The sequence below is a fragment of the Hippopotamus amphibius genome, chromosome X (genome assembly GCF_030028045.1).
Source record: "Hippopotamus amphibius kiboko isolate mHipAmp2 chromosome X, mHipAmp2.hap2, whole genome shotgun sequence".
Taxonomy (NCBI): Eukaryota; Metazoa; Chordata; class Mammalia; order Artiodactyla; family Hippopotamidae; genus Hippopotamus; species Hippopotamus amphibius.
The window spans coordinates 120,055,916-120,069,066 of NC_080203.1; the positions used below are offsets into that span (position 1 = coordinate 120,055,916).

A 13,151-nucleotide genomic window follows, 5' to 3' on the forward strand; every position below is an offset into this window, starting at 1 on the left:
TTAGGTTGTCACTTCCGTGCGAAGGTGGGAGAGGGTGGTTGGACTGACCTGTATATCACAGGCCCAAGAACTGACAATATCTTTTTCATGGTGGTGACTCAATAAATGTTTGAATTGAAGTAGGGAACATCTTCATTCCATATACTATAAAATTAAAATCATAGTCTCAGTTCATAAAATTTTTTGCATTTGAATTTATTTTTGAATATCTTAAAACCATTGGAACATCCAAACCAACATAATGTTCTTATTTTCCAATACTGCTGAATTAGGGCCCAAATGCCTCAGAAATAAAGATAAATTCTTATTTTCAAATATATCATAATACTTAAAATGTGAGGCAAATGGTTGCCCTATTTGGTCAGGAGTGTTCTGAGTCACGGTGCTCGTGACTAGAGCCCTGAACTGTCAGAGCTGGTGGAGACTTAGGTGTAGCCCAGCATGCTCCTCAATGCCTCCAGCATTTCATTGGGATGCTTCTGGTGACCCAGATGGGAGATGGACCGGCCCCACTCTCTAATTTAACCAGACAGCTCTGGTTTTAGTTGCTTTATATTAGAGTTCTGGAATAAGTTTAAATTTGCTGAAAGTGTCCTGATAAAGTTAACTAAACTCTCCTCTTGGCACTTCTTGGCCAGTCTCACCTTTACACCTGAGGACATGAGGTCTGGAGCTACAGTGTGATTGCCTCAAGTTGGGTGCTTGGGAAAGACCAGATGGGACAAAACCCAGTCTTGACTATCCTGACTTCTAGCCCAGAATTCTTTCTTCCTATTTTGCTATCCCACAGAGTTTCCTCTACTTTACAGGTGTTGCTAGTGGGTCATCAAGAAACATTGAGTGGGAGCTGTGTCAGGTTCTGGGGTTACAAAGAGGGGCGAGGTGTGGTGTGGGAAACTGCTTTGCAGAGAGAGGTAGTTGACGGTAGCCACTGGCACCATTATCTCCTCCATTTATCTAAAATTGGTGCTTTCTAGATAATTTTGTGTCTAAGGCCTCACATATAAAACAGCGTAGCTATCATGGTGGAAGTGTTCTAAAACTGGGTTATGGTGATGGCCACACAACTATATAAATTTATTAAAACTCTTCACACTGTACAACTAAAATGTGTGAATTTTATGGTATATAAATCACACATCATTAAAGCTGTCTTTTTAAAAAGACAGAGGGACACCTGCCCTCCTTTAGCTCATAGGGAAACTGTGGGCATAAAACAAAATGGCCCCATGAAACATTTTAAAGGCATGTTAGTACTTTCTTATAAATGCTTTCTCACTCTGTTGGTTACAAGTCAATTCCATAGTCATTTACTGACCTCCTACTATGAGGCCAGGTCTTAAGGTAGCAAGGGAAGAGTTAGGGGAAAAGGGAAGAAGGTTTGGGAGGGGGAGGCGGATTATAGTGAAGTGTTTCAGAGGAGGTTGCTGGAAGTGTCCTCTTTCTTCTACTGAGTTCCTTCGTGTCAGGGAGCCTTCTGCTTTGAGTGATAAATACCCACCTGACCACAAAGTAATGAGAAGCAATAGCGTTTTATTAAGTCAGATAACAAGGGATCCAGAGACAGGTCCCCTGAAGTTGTTTAATTCGACAGACATCTCAACGGTGTCGGGGCTTAGGGTCACGTCCTCTTTGGGTTTTTTTGGCTTTCCTTTCATGGTTGAAATGTGGCTGCGACAGCACCAAACTGTATACTGACTTCCAACGAGGATGAAACAGTGTTAAAAGCAAAAGGGCAGAGGCAACTATTTTCCTCAAGTATCTTTTTTTATCTGGGAACAGAATCTAACAACCCCCTCCCAGCACATTTCCTCTCACATCTTGTTGACTGGAAGTGGATCACATGCTCACCCCTCAACCAGTCACCAACAAAGGGGAGTGAAATTAATATCATTTGCCTAAGAAGGCCTAAATTGACATTTCTCCAGAGAAGACATACAGATGGCCAACAGGCACATGAAAAGATGCTCCACATCACTAATTATTAGAGAAATGCGAATCACAACTAAAATGAGGTTATCACCTCACACCAGTCAGAATGGCCATCATTTAAAAGCCTACAAATAATAAGTGCTGGAGAGGGTGTGGAGAAAAGGGAAACCTCCTACACCATTGGTGGGAATGTAAATTGGTACAGCCACTATGGAGAACGTATGGAGGTTCCTTAAAAAACTAAAAATAGAGTCACTATATGATCCTGCAATCCTACTCTTGGGCACATATATCAGAAGAAAACTCTTAATTCGAAATGATACATGCACCCCAATGTTCATAGCAGCACTATTTACAATAGCCAAGACGTGGAAGCAACCTAAATGTCCATTGACAGATGAAAGATTAAAGAAGATGTGGTACATATATACAATGGAAATTTTCTCAGCCATAAAAGGAATAATGCCATTTGCAGCAACATGGATGGACCTAGAGATTCTCATACTAAGTGAAGTGAGTGAGACAGAGAAAGACAAATACCATATGATGTCACTTATATGTGGAATCTAAAAAAATGATACAAATGAACTTATTTACAAAACAGAAATAGAGTCACAGGCATAGAAAACAAACTTATCGTTACCAAAGGGGAAAGGAGGTGGGGGAGATAAATTAGGAGTTTGGGATTAACATATACACACTACTATATAGAAAATAGATAACCAACAAGGATCTTCCGTATAGCACAGGGAACTGTGTTCAATATCTTTTAATGACCTATATGGGAAAAGAATCTGAAAAAGACTGTGTGTGTGTATGTATGTATAACTGAATCACTTTGCTGTCCACCTGAAACTAACACAACATATACTTCAATTTTAAAAATGCTTATAAAAAATATTATCTGCCTAGATGTACTTGACTCATCCCTGGGGCTGTGGGAGGTTCCCTCTTCCTGAGTACAATGCCTGAGCAAGTTAGGACTCTATGAACTGGGAAGGGGATGGGGAATGGCGGCCAGGAAGTTAACCAACAAAGTCTACCACACTTAATTGACTTTTTTTGATGGAAAGGAATAGAAACATGACTCGTTCCTTTTCTTTGTTGGCCACGGATGTCTTATCTTCTGTGTAAAACGTTTCCATGATTTTGATCCAACAAATTATTCTTAAAGCCAGTACTCTACAGGCAGTTCTTCAATAATACTGTATTTCAGTGTTGTTGTAAGTTTTGAGGTTGGGTAGTCATATTTCACTAGCATAGTCAATAGGAAAATTGATAAGGAGCTGTCATCATCCAATTTGAAGATGCTTAACTTTTTCCTTCCCTTTAGAACATTTGGGCCAATTCAGAATTTGGGAGGTTTGCTATAACTAATTTAAGAGAGATGGAACCATGTGGGCTTAGGAATGTTTGGGCGGATGGGTATTGATGGGATTTAGAACTAGTGCCTCTTAGCATGAGTTAAGGAGCAAAAGGCATCAGCTTCTCAAAGTACCTAAGACAGAAGGTTTCCAGCACTAGGACAGGAGATGTAACTGGTATCTTCAAGCCATTGGCAGAAAGCAAAAACATCTGTAAACAAAGTAAGCCCCTCTCTTTCCCTCTCCCCCTTCCTCCCTCCTCCCCGCCCTACTCTCTGTGATATCCCAACCCTAGACCACAGTGTGTCTGTATTATAGATTTTTCATTGCCTTGATTTTATATATCACTCTTTGAGCGACATTAATCATAATTTTAAGAACCCCCACATATTAGTGATATAAATTGTACTAGGGACAATATAATTGATAGCTCTAGGCTGTAATCTGTCTGCAGGAACTGGCCTAATCCTTGGGAAATACCTAAGATTATTCAAAGTCATTAGGGTTGTTGACTTTGATGCAGAATAATAAATACCTGTCCCAGTAGATACTAATTCTCTTGAATTTTTCTTTCCACTTTCTGTCCTGAGTCATTAAACCTCTTTTCTAAGTCTTAATTTCCCAAATACCTTACAAATGTTTTCAGTGTCTTCTAAACAGGTGCTTTTGTGTAAATAGAGAAGGTTTTACTATCAGGTAGACTTTCAAAAGCATATAATTCAGGGCATATTTTGAGTGGCCTTAATGTGTTTCTCTCTTTGGTGACTAACAGCCTCATTTCTGAGTAAGCAGTTTCCCACAGAGAGACCATGGGACATATTTGGAAAGTTCGCCCCACACACACACGTGTAAAGAACATTTGGCCAGGATTTGTTGGCCATTTGTGGTTGACACATGTTCACATACAACTACATCGACATCTGTATCTTAAGATGGAACGTAATGGAGTCCTTTTCATTGTTTTGAGTACCATGTCTGCTTTGTAACATATACAGATACCCTGTTTCTGATTTAGTGATATGTGGAAGAAGACAGGGCAAAATTTAAGTTTTTTGCTCTTTGTAGATTACGTCTACTTATGCATTCACATGAAGAATATATAAAATGGTACGTAGAATGAAGAGTATTTTAAAATACACATTTATTCTGAGACCAAGGAAACCTTTTTGCTTTTCTGCCTGAGAGAAGCAAAGCAGTCAATGGCTTTCATGATGTCACGTGATTTTTGAGGGAGAAATGAGAGTAAATATGCATGAACCAAAAATGAGCAATCTTGGGTAGTTTTCCAAGGCTGACCCTTCTTTCTTTATGCAATAGTTATGTTCTGTTAAGTGTGCTTTTCTCTGAAGTTAATGTGATAGAGAACATCTCCTCCTGGGCCAGCTCATTACATAAAGCATTTTAAAGGTTGTGTTTTCTTTTCTTCTTACAGCCAAGGATTACTGCAAAGTAATATTTCCATATGAGGCACAGAACGACGATGAATTGACAATCAAAGAAGGAGATATAGTCACTCTCGTCAATAAGGTAAACAAAGGTTCCCTCCTGCCTCCTAAACTATGAACTGCTTTGAGGTGTTGACTGGATAGTACAAGCTTATATTTTAACCCTTGAAACACTTAATTTTCATGATTCTGAATGCCCAAGGAAGAATCTTGCATCTCTCCTCTCAATCAGGCGAAGCCAAATGTAGCCAGGTGAATGAATGAACTTGAAACTCGAGTAGATTCTTTTTGCCTTGGAGCCAGCTGTAGATTTGTGTGGCCCTGGTCCAGAAGGGCTAACCCAGAAGGCGGAAAGCAGCTTGTTTGGCTGGAGAGCCCGTCCTGCACAGCAGCCGTGGCTGCAAAGCTCTGTGTTGTGAGGCATCCAAGGAGGGGCTTTCAAAGCACAAGGTCGTACCTCACAGGCAGAAAAGGCTTAAAGAATGTTTACTGTTCAGATCAAAGACAGGTAGCGTGCCTGAGAGAATTTTGCCCATCTTGCTTGGGATGAGAAGATTGGACGATTTTATTATCACTACAGGCAGTGATTTTAGTATCACTACATCTGTGTGAAGTGACACGGCTTAACAGGGCTGGGACCATGTACTGTGGGTGCTTTCGTGCAATGGTACTCACCAAGTGGTTGGTTGAAAGATCCATTATGTAAGTAATTTCTAGAATATATGGCCTTTTCTTTGAAGTATAGGGTTTTTATGATGATTGAATATGATGAAAAGCTGAGCAGGCTTTAGGATGTGTCAGGTGCTTGTATTGTTGTATCCAGGTGAGTGGCAAGCAAGGTGGAATTCCCTTAGCACGGGCGTGACTGGGGCATCATGCGACTGCCTGCGTTCATGTGGGGATGGACAGCATTGACAGGGTGGAGGATGCAGGGAAAGGGGAGACAGAACAGGGGGTTATGGTGGGAAGCAGGCTCTGGGTCCCGCTGCCTCTGGCTGTTACTGAGAGGAAAGGGACCATGGTGTTGCCTGTCCCCCACCTGCCCCATCCCCAAGTGTGTCCATAAGTGATTTACCTTTATAACCTTATAATCAAGGACAGTTGCCTTTAAGAAATGGTTGTGGAGGTTGTGTGTTTTAAGAGCCTGAGCCACAGATGCCAGGGAATGTATGACCCCAGAGCTTAAGGAGCTTGCCAAACGTCAGATTATTTTAAGGAGAAAGCTTGGTGCTTTCACTCTGTCCGTCGAAGGTGGTGTGCTGGACAATGCTAGGGCACCTTTCTGGACTAGCCAACTATTCCCTGCTTTGCTGATGGCCCTAGAACTTGGCCATCTTTTCACCTGTAAAATATTCCCCCACGAACTTATTTCAATACATCTCTGTAGGTGTTGAACATGGCTGGAGGAAATCAGAGGAGGGGAAACGCTGCCCTTTTTGTTCCTTTCAGCCAAGGAGGCAGAGCAGTTCTTTCTTTTCTTTTAAAAAAATTTTTTTTATTTTATTTGTTTATTTATTGGCTGCATTGGGTCTTCGTTGCTGCATATGGGCTTTCTCTAGTTGTGGAGAGTGGGGGCTACTCTTTGTTGTGTGCAGGCTCCTCATTGTGGTGACTTCTCTTGTTGCAGAGCATGGGCTCTAGGCGCATGGGCTTCAGTAGTTGTGGCACACAGGCTCAATAGTTGTGGCTTGCGGGCTCTAGAGCGCAGGCTCAGTAGTTGTGGCGCACGGGCTTAGTTGCTCCACGGCATGTGGAATCTTCCTGGCCCAGAGATCGAACCCACTTCCCCTGCATTGGCAGGCGGATTCTTAACCACTGCACCACCTAGGAAGTCCTGAGCAGTTTTTTCTTTGCCACCCTTCCCCTCGTCCTGCGGGCCTCCTCCGGGCTGCTTTCCTAGGCACAGTGCATTTTGTATTTAAATCGGACTCTTTAACAAATACATGATATGGCTGTGAAGCATGATACAAATACTCCGATACTTGGCAGAGACTTGGTTTTACTACCACAGAGGAAGGGGTGGGGGTAGAGCACTTTTCCCTGTGATGATAAAGTAACCAGAGGCTTAAATAACTGCCATTCTTTGTAATGGGGGTGGGGCTCACTTTCCTGTTTTTGATTGGTGGGGGCGCCGTCTTTTCAGTTGAAAACCAGATGTACAATAACATTTATTAAGGTTTGGGGAAAAGAAGAGACTCCCCCCCGCCCCCGGATGGTCTCTTGTTTGAACACGTCTATTTCTACCTTAACATCAACATCTTATATCCCAGTCCTTGTCATTTGACTGTGTACAGTGAGAACACCTTCATCTTGATGATTTCATTCCTCCCTAGCCTGAGATCCGGTCCGATAAAAGGAATTGGAGTTTTCTAAAGAGCTTATTTAGTCAGAGAGGGACTCTCTCCTCGTCCCCTCCACACAGTAGGAAGAAAAGAACCAGGCAGAGGTGGAAGGCTGCTTTCAAGAGTGTCTTGAGGGTTGCAGCCAATTTCCCCAGTTCCATAGCTAAATGTATTTAGAAGCAGTTTGGGCTTGTGAAACAGGTATCAGATATCACAGTTACACTTGCAAAACGAGCACTTGGTATCCTTCCCGTCCACTTGGTCCCTTGACCTGGCTCGCACACTAATTGTGCTCCTCAGGGGGTCCAGAGTGCCTGGGTGTGTCGTTTTGACATTTGCTCCTCCTGGTCTTGCCCTGCTCCCCGCCCCCACCCCCCGCAAGCCCTGCAGCGCCAGCCGCTGAGGATCCGGCCTTCCTGCCACTTTTGTCCCTGGCAGAGCAGGCCCAGGCTGGTCTGTACCTCCTCCTTTCTGCGGCACCTTCCACAGCACTTGCTCCAGAGGGAAGCCCTGGGGTGGCCAGTGGAGGGATGCTTTCCCCAGCTCCAGCTTCCACTTGCTGCATCCCTAGCGCCCCAGCCCCTGCTTTTTATCATCCCATAACAGCGCTCTGCTCGCTCTGCTCGTGTAACCTCTCTCCTTTCTCTCCTCTTTCTCTCCTGTAAGATCTGGCTAGATATCCGAGCATTCGTGTGGCCACGTGGTCTGGTCACAGTCTGACTTCCTGGCCTTGTTCACGTAACTGTTCTACATGAACTCTCCTGAGCTGTCCCCTTCCTACCTGTGCCTCCTCGCTAACTTGACCCAGACCATGTTCCCAATGCCCGGGATGCCTCTGCTTACCCACGTAGCTAGTTTTCAATAGCTAATAATACAGCCAGTCTTAACCCATGCCGCGTCTTGTGCTTGAGCCTATTTTGAGCTTGTTGCTTTAAAAAAAAATCCCTTAGGCTCTATCATTTTGTTTTTATTATTGTTTTATATGATCTGTGAAATCAGGTCTCTTGTACTCCTGTACTTCTGCAGATTTTTACTTCTATCCCCATAAAATATCTGCCAGCCTTGATCTAGCATTCCATTTTACTGGAACCATCATGTTAAAATAAGTGCCACGTGGGCTGCCAGCTCAGAGACACCAGGGTTTGAGTCCCAGCTCCATCGTTCCTGGCTGTGTGTCTTTGGGCATGTCCATTAATCCCTCTGAGGCTCGGTTTCCTCAGCCAGATAGCAGACCTCACAGGGCTGCCATGAGGGTTTACTAAGATGCTGTGTATAAGTGCCTCTCGCAGGGAGGGGTCCATCAGTGGTACCTGTAATCCTGGGAATTGTCAGTTCAACTTTGCTCTTTTTCTGACCTTAGAAATGCGAATGCAGGGGCTCGCGTGGCGGGGGGTGGGGGGGGCAGTTTGCAGCTAGGGCTGGAATGCTATGATGTAAAGTAGGTAACAGTGGTGAAACATATACCTAAAATAGGTAAGAATTTGCAATGGATGAGAATTCGCAACGGGTGAGATTTCAGCAAGAATTTGGAAGGAAAACATGCCATAAATATTATGCCTGCTGAAGGTGGATGGAGTCTGAGTGGGTCAAACTCTGCTTTATAGAAAAGTCCTACTCTTGTTCTGAGTTTAGGGATCGCCCAGAAGTTCATTTAGATGACTGTGTGCTTTTCATATTGCACAGTGAATAGTTTTGCCACGATTTGGCTATATGCGTTTTGATATGCTTCTTATTGTATTATGAATTGAGATGGAAGTCCAGAATGGCTGTTCTCTAAAATTTACAGCTTTTGCTGTAGACGTTCTCGATTTACCCCAAATTCTGGTGGTGGTTTCATTTTCTAGTCAGTTAACATGGTTTCCCTTTGCCTTCCTTTTCTGAGCTGTGGCAGGAGTCACAGGGCAGGCGTTGCCCCCATTTTTAGCCCTAGATTGTCACTTCGTATAGCTTTCTAGAAAATGAGTCAGACACCTTTAGTGGGTGCCTGTAAGCCCTCCTTGGTTCCTGAAATAATGTACAAAGGCCTGAACTATTTGTGTGTCCCTGAAAACTAAGATGAAGTGTGGCAACCCGAATGGTTTGTTTTTTGGTTTATTTATAAAGAATTCTTGTGGATTTGGGAACATTTCCATGAGTGCAGAACACACCTGTGTTTAGCTTTTATTTCCAGTCACTCAAAAATAGCTCCTTCGTCTGCGTTCCTGCCGCCCCCATCCCTGCCTTCCTGATTTGTGCTCAGAGCATGGTTGAAAGGGTTCAGAAGTCTCTGGGTCTGGTTTCCAACCCGAGAAGCTCTCTGGAGAAGGACTGAGAGCAGCCTGGTGGGGTCAGGCAGGGCTCCGCTATGAAGGATGCGCCTTGCCCTGACTACTGCCGCTTGGGGCAGAGCGAGCCCAGCTGCGGAGAGGGACAATGTCCCTGCCCTTGGCCGACAGCCTCCTGGCCTCAGAGCAATGGCCCTTTCCTCCCAGCCCCCAGTAACCTAGGAGGAAGGGCTTCCCACGTGACCCTTTTGTAAACAAAGATCTGCGGGTATTTCTTATCAAAAGGCTCCTCTGAGTGACTGTGCCTTTAACCCGTTACAAAGCAAACAGAAACCCCCGTTTCTTTGTGATTTTAAAACCTATTTGATAACATCAAGGTAAACATGGTGAAGGGTTATATTATTGACTAAAGGAATGGCATGGTGGAGTTGGAGAGAAGGAGGAGGGGACAGCGTTGCTGTTCAGGGGAGAAAACCGATATATGCGCCTCTCAAGAAAGAGGGAACCCAGAGGAGTAGCTAAAGATAGGAGTGGTATAAGGTCACCACTATGAAAAAATACCAACTAGAAATTTCACCTTTTCTTAGGGATGTATCAGACCAGGGACCTCAAATGTCTGAGCTAGACCTGCTGTGAGGGCAGAGTTAGGACTGAATACTAACTCACCAACTTCCTCTCTGTCTCCCTCAGTGTGTTTTCCTCCCTCCTTTCCCAGACAATGGTCGAGTATTTAACTTAATAGTGACAGATCCTGCAGGACCACGGCTTCCCAGCACAGGGCCCTTCTGGGCTGCCGGCAGCAAGCGTCCAGGACCCCTCAGCACCCCTCCTTTTTCTCATGCATCTCTCCCAGGCGCATCGTCACGGCAGCCCTGGGAGTTAGGTGGGACCATGGGTGTTCTGTCCAGATGACAAAGGAGGAACAGAGCCCCAGAGCGCGGAAGTGACTTTCCCAAGGGACTCACAGTAATCAGAGGCCAAACCAGGGCAGAGGCGTCTCCTGACCCTGAACGTGGGGGCTGGCAGGGCGGGACTGCTCTGTTTCCTGTGGGGCTGTGGATGCTTGAGGTAGGCGGGGCGTGGTCACTCCCCAAGGTGACTCTTGTCTACACATTGAGTCATGCTTTGTTGCTGGGTATATCTGGGGCAAGTGCCTATGGGACTTTCTTTCTAAATTAATGGCATTATCATTATTTTATCAGGAAAACAATATTACCACGCCATTCCTTCATCCATCTGTTTCAGACATTCTGGTGTCCATGTCTCTGATCTCTTAGGGTCAGGATCATCCAGGACTTTCTGATTCCATTGTCATATCTACAGAAATGGAGTTGTAGCACAGAGGACGGGATGAGCTCAGCTCAGGGCTAACGTTGCTTCTTTTTGTGCCTGAAGCCCTCTTCTCCCACTTTTCTTCCGCTTTCTTCCCATGCCCAGCCTGTTTTGCTTTCCTCTTTTCTTCTGAACCCAGGTTAGTTTTCTGCTTGCTGTTACCATGAACAAGAGAGGGAGGGAGAGAGAGAGAAAGAGGGGGGAGGGGAAGAGAGGAAGGAAGGAAGGAAGGAAGGGAGGAAGGAAGGAAAAAGAAACGAAAAGAAGAATTCTGAGCTCCTTCCTAAGTCATTCTGTGATGATACGTTCTTTTGTTTGTTCTAATGTTTATTTTCCCTTCCTGCCTCCCTCCTATTAATTCATTAATTGAAACATTTATTCATGAGAAAAATGTTTGCAGACTTCCTTGCTTCTCTCCCCACAGGAAAGTGGCTTTAGGAATCTCAAGAAAGGTTCTCAGCTTGGTGTAAGAAGCCAATCAGCTATATAGATTGCTGGCCTTGACCCTTTCTCTCTCAATTGCTGAAGCTTTTAACAGAGCTAAAGTGTAGAATTAAATGTGGTTTCAGGGGTGAGGAGTAAATTAGCAGGTGTCACCCTGAAAATGATGACACGCTGACAGACCCATTAGAAGGACGTGTTTTATGAGTGAATGAAGAACTTAAGCGTAGATCTGGGATCACCTGGGTTTACACACATTTGAGAAATGTCAGCGTTCAGCAAATGAGTCATTTATGTCATAGGATGTATTTCTTGCAGTATAGCCTGTCTTGTTAGACTGCATATATCCTTACTGGGGACAGCAGTCACAATATATCTCCTCCTCAGAGCATTAGAAATCCCAAGGAATACAGTTTGCTGTTTTGTCTTCCTCTTTAAAGTAACCTGGACACCAGGACCGATGGGAAGATTCCTGACACCAGAAGCACATTTGATCAAAACTCTTCCTCCTGGGGCTTCCCTGATGGTCCAGTGATTAAGACTTCACCTTCTAATGCAGGGGGTGTGGATTTGATCCCTGGTCCAGGAGCTAAGATCCCACATGCCTCGGGGCCAAAAAACCGAAACATAAAACAGAAGCAATATTGTAACAAATTCAATAAACACTTTAAAAATGGTCCACCCAAAAAAAATCTTTCGAAACAAATCAAAACTCTTCCTCCTGAGCTTGTTTAACCATCGCAGAGACACAGTTTTAAATTCAATGAGGATGGTGAAAGTAGGACTTGTGGTGGGAGAAAGTTTCCCTTTAGTTTACCAGTAGACAGTCAAAACAATGCCACCCGGAAATTTCAATGACTGCAGATTCCTCATAGGTGAGTTCGCAGTTGATGCAAATTCTCAGCTTTACATGCCTCCTCAAATTATGTAAAACTGTCTAAAGGGACCCTGTGTTTGTTCAACCTAATTGTCATCTCTCTCCCAAGCACTATGCTTTTGTGGCAGGACAGTGGTAATCCTTGCCACAGCATCTTGGGATACTTTTTTCCTGCAACACACGGAAAAATCTGCAGGTGTCTTAAGGAATTAGAGAAACTCTTTCTGTTTTCTATTTCCACCTTTTCTATTTGTATTACTCTGAGAGGGCTGTCGTGAGGATTAAATGAGGTGTTGTGGCTGAAAGTGCTCTAGAAATAAAAAAGTTAAATTATAGCTATTGCTATGATAAGTTATGATAGGAAGAAGGGAAGACAAATGCCCATTGACTGAGAGTTCTCTCTTGATGTATTGAACTCTCCTGAAAGTAAGGTCAGTACTTTCCCTGAAATGCCCCTGTATTATTTATTTAACTTTTCTTAGGATGAAAGCAATTTATTATAGTTGTGTAGCCCCTGTCTTCTTAAAGCTCTTTATATTCACATTTGCGTTTCACTAAAATATACTTTTTTGAGATGGAAAGTGGCATGGGATGCAGTTTTAAGTAATATTTTAGAATTAAATAAGTAAAACTTACTCTTAGAGAACAAAACAGTTAAATACGAAGAAAAGTCAAAATGATCTGTGACTGTATCACCTTCAGGTTCTTCCATACTTTATATGCGCACACACGCAATTACAGTTCAAAACAAAAATAAGATCATATCAGATACACTCCTTTGTAACCCCATTTGCCCCCAATATATCATGCCTATCGTTGGTGGCATGGTTAAATGGTTCCTTAGCATCCCAATGGATGGAGTACTACAATCCTCTTTTATATTTGGCTTTTTTCTGGTTTTTCCCTATTTTACACCATGTGGCATGTAGTCATTATCTTGTTTGTAAATCCTCATGCATGTAATTATTTCTACCACTTCCTACTACTTATGTAACCTTGGGTGGGCTGCTCAATCTCTCTGTGCCTTGGTTTCTACATCTGTGAAATGGGGATGGTAACAGTACCTACCTGTTGGTGTTGTAAAGATTAAACAAGTTAAAGGAGGCAAAGCACTTGGAATGCCTGGCTTATAGTAAGTTCTATATAAATGTTAG

The 13,151-nt window shown here is 43.6% G+C and overlaps 1 protein-coding gene across 3 annotated transcripts in view; it reads left to right on the forward strand.

The window, feature by feature from the left end:
• The window catches only part of SH3KBP1 (SH3 domain containing kinase binding protein 1), a 333,408-nt gene that overhangs the window by 235,558 nt on the left and 84,699 nt on the right, over positions 1–13,151 (forward strand). For all 3 annotated transcript variants that reach the window (XM_057718401.1, XM_057718402.1, XM_057718403.1), the window contains one exon: positions 4,729–4,823. In XM_057718401.1, coding sequence (XP_057574384.1) covers positions 4,729–4,823 — 95 coding nt within the window. The remainder of the gene's footprint in view (positions 1–4,728; positions 4,824–13,151) is intronic.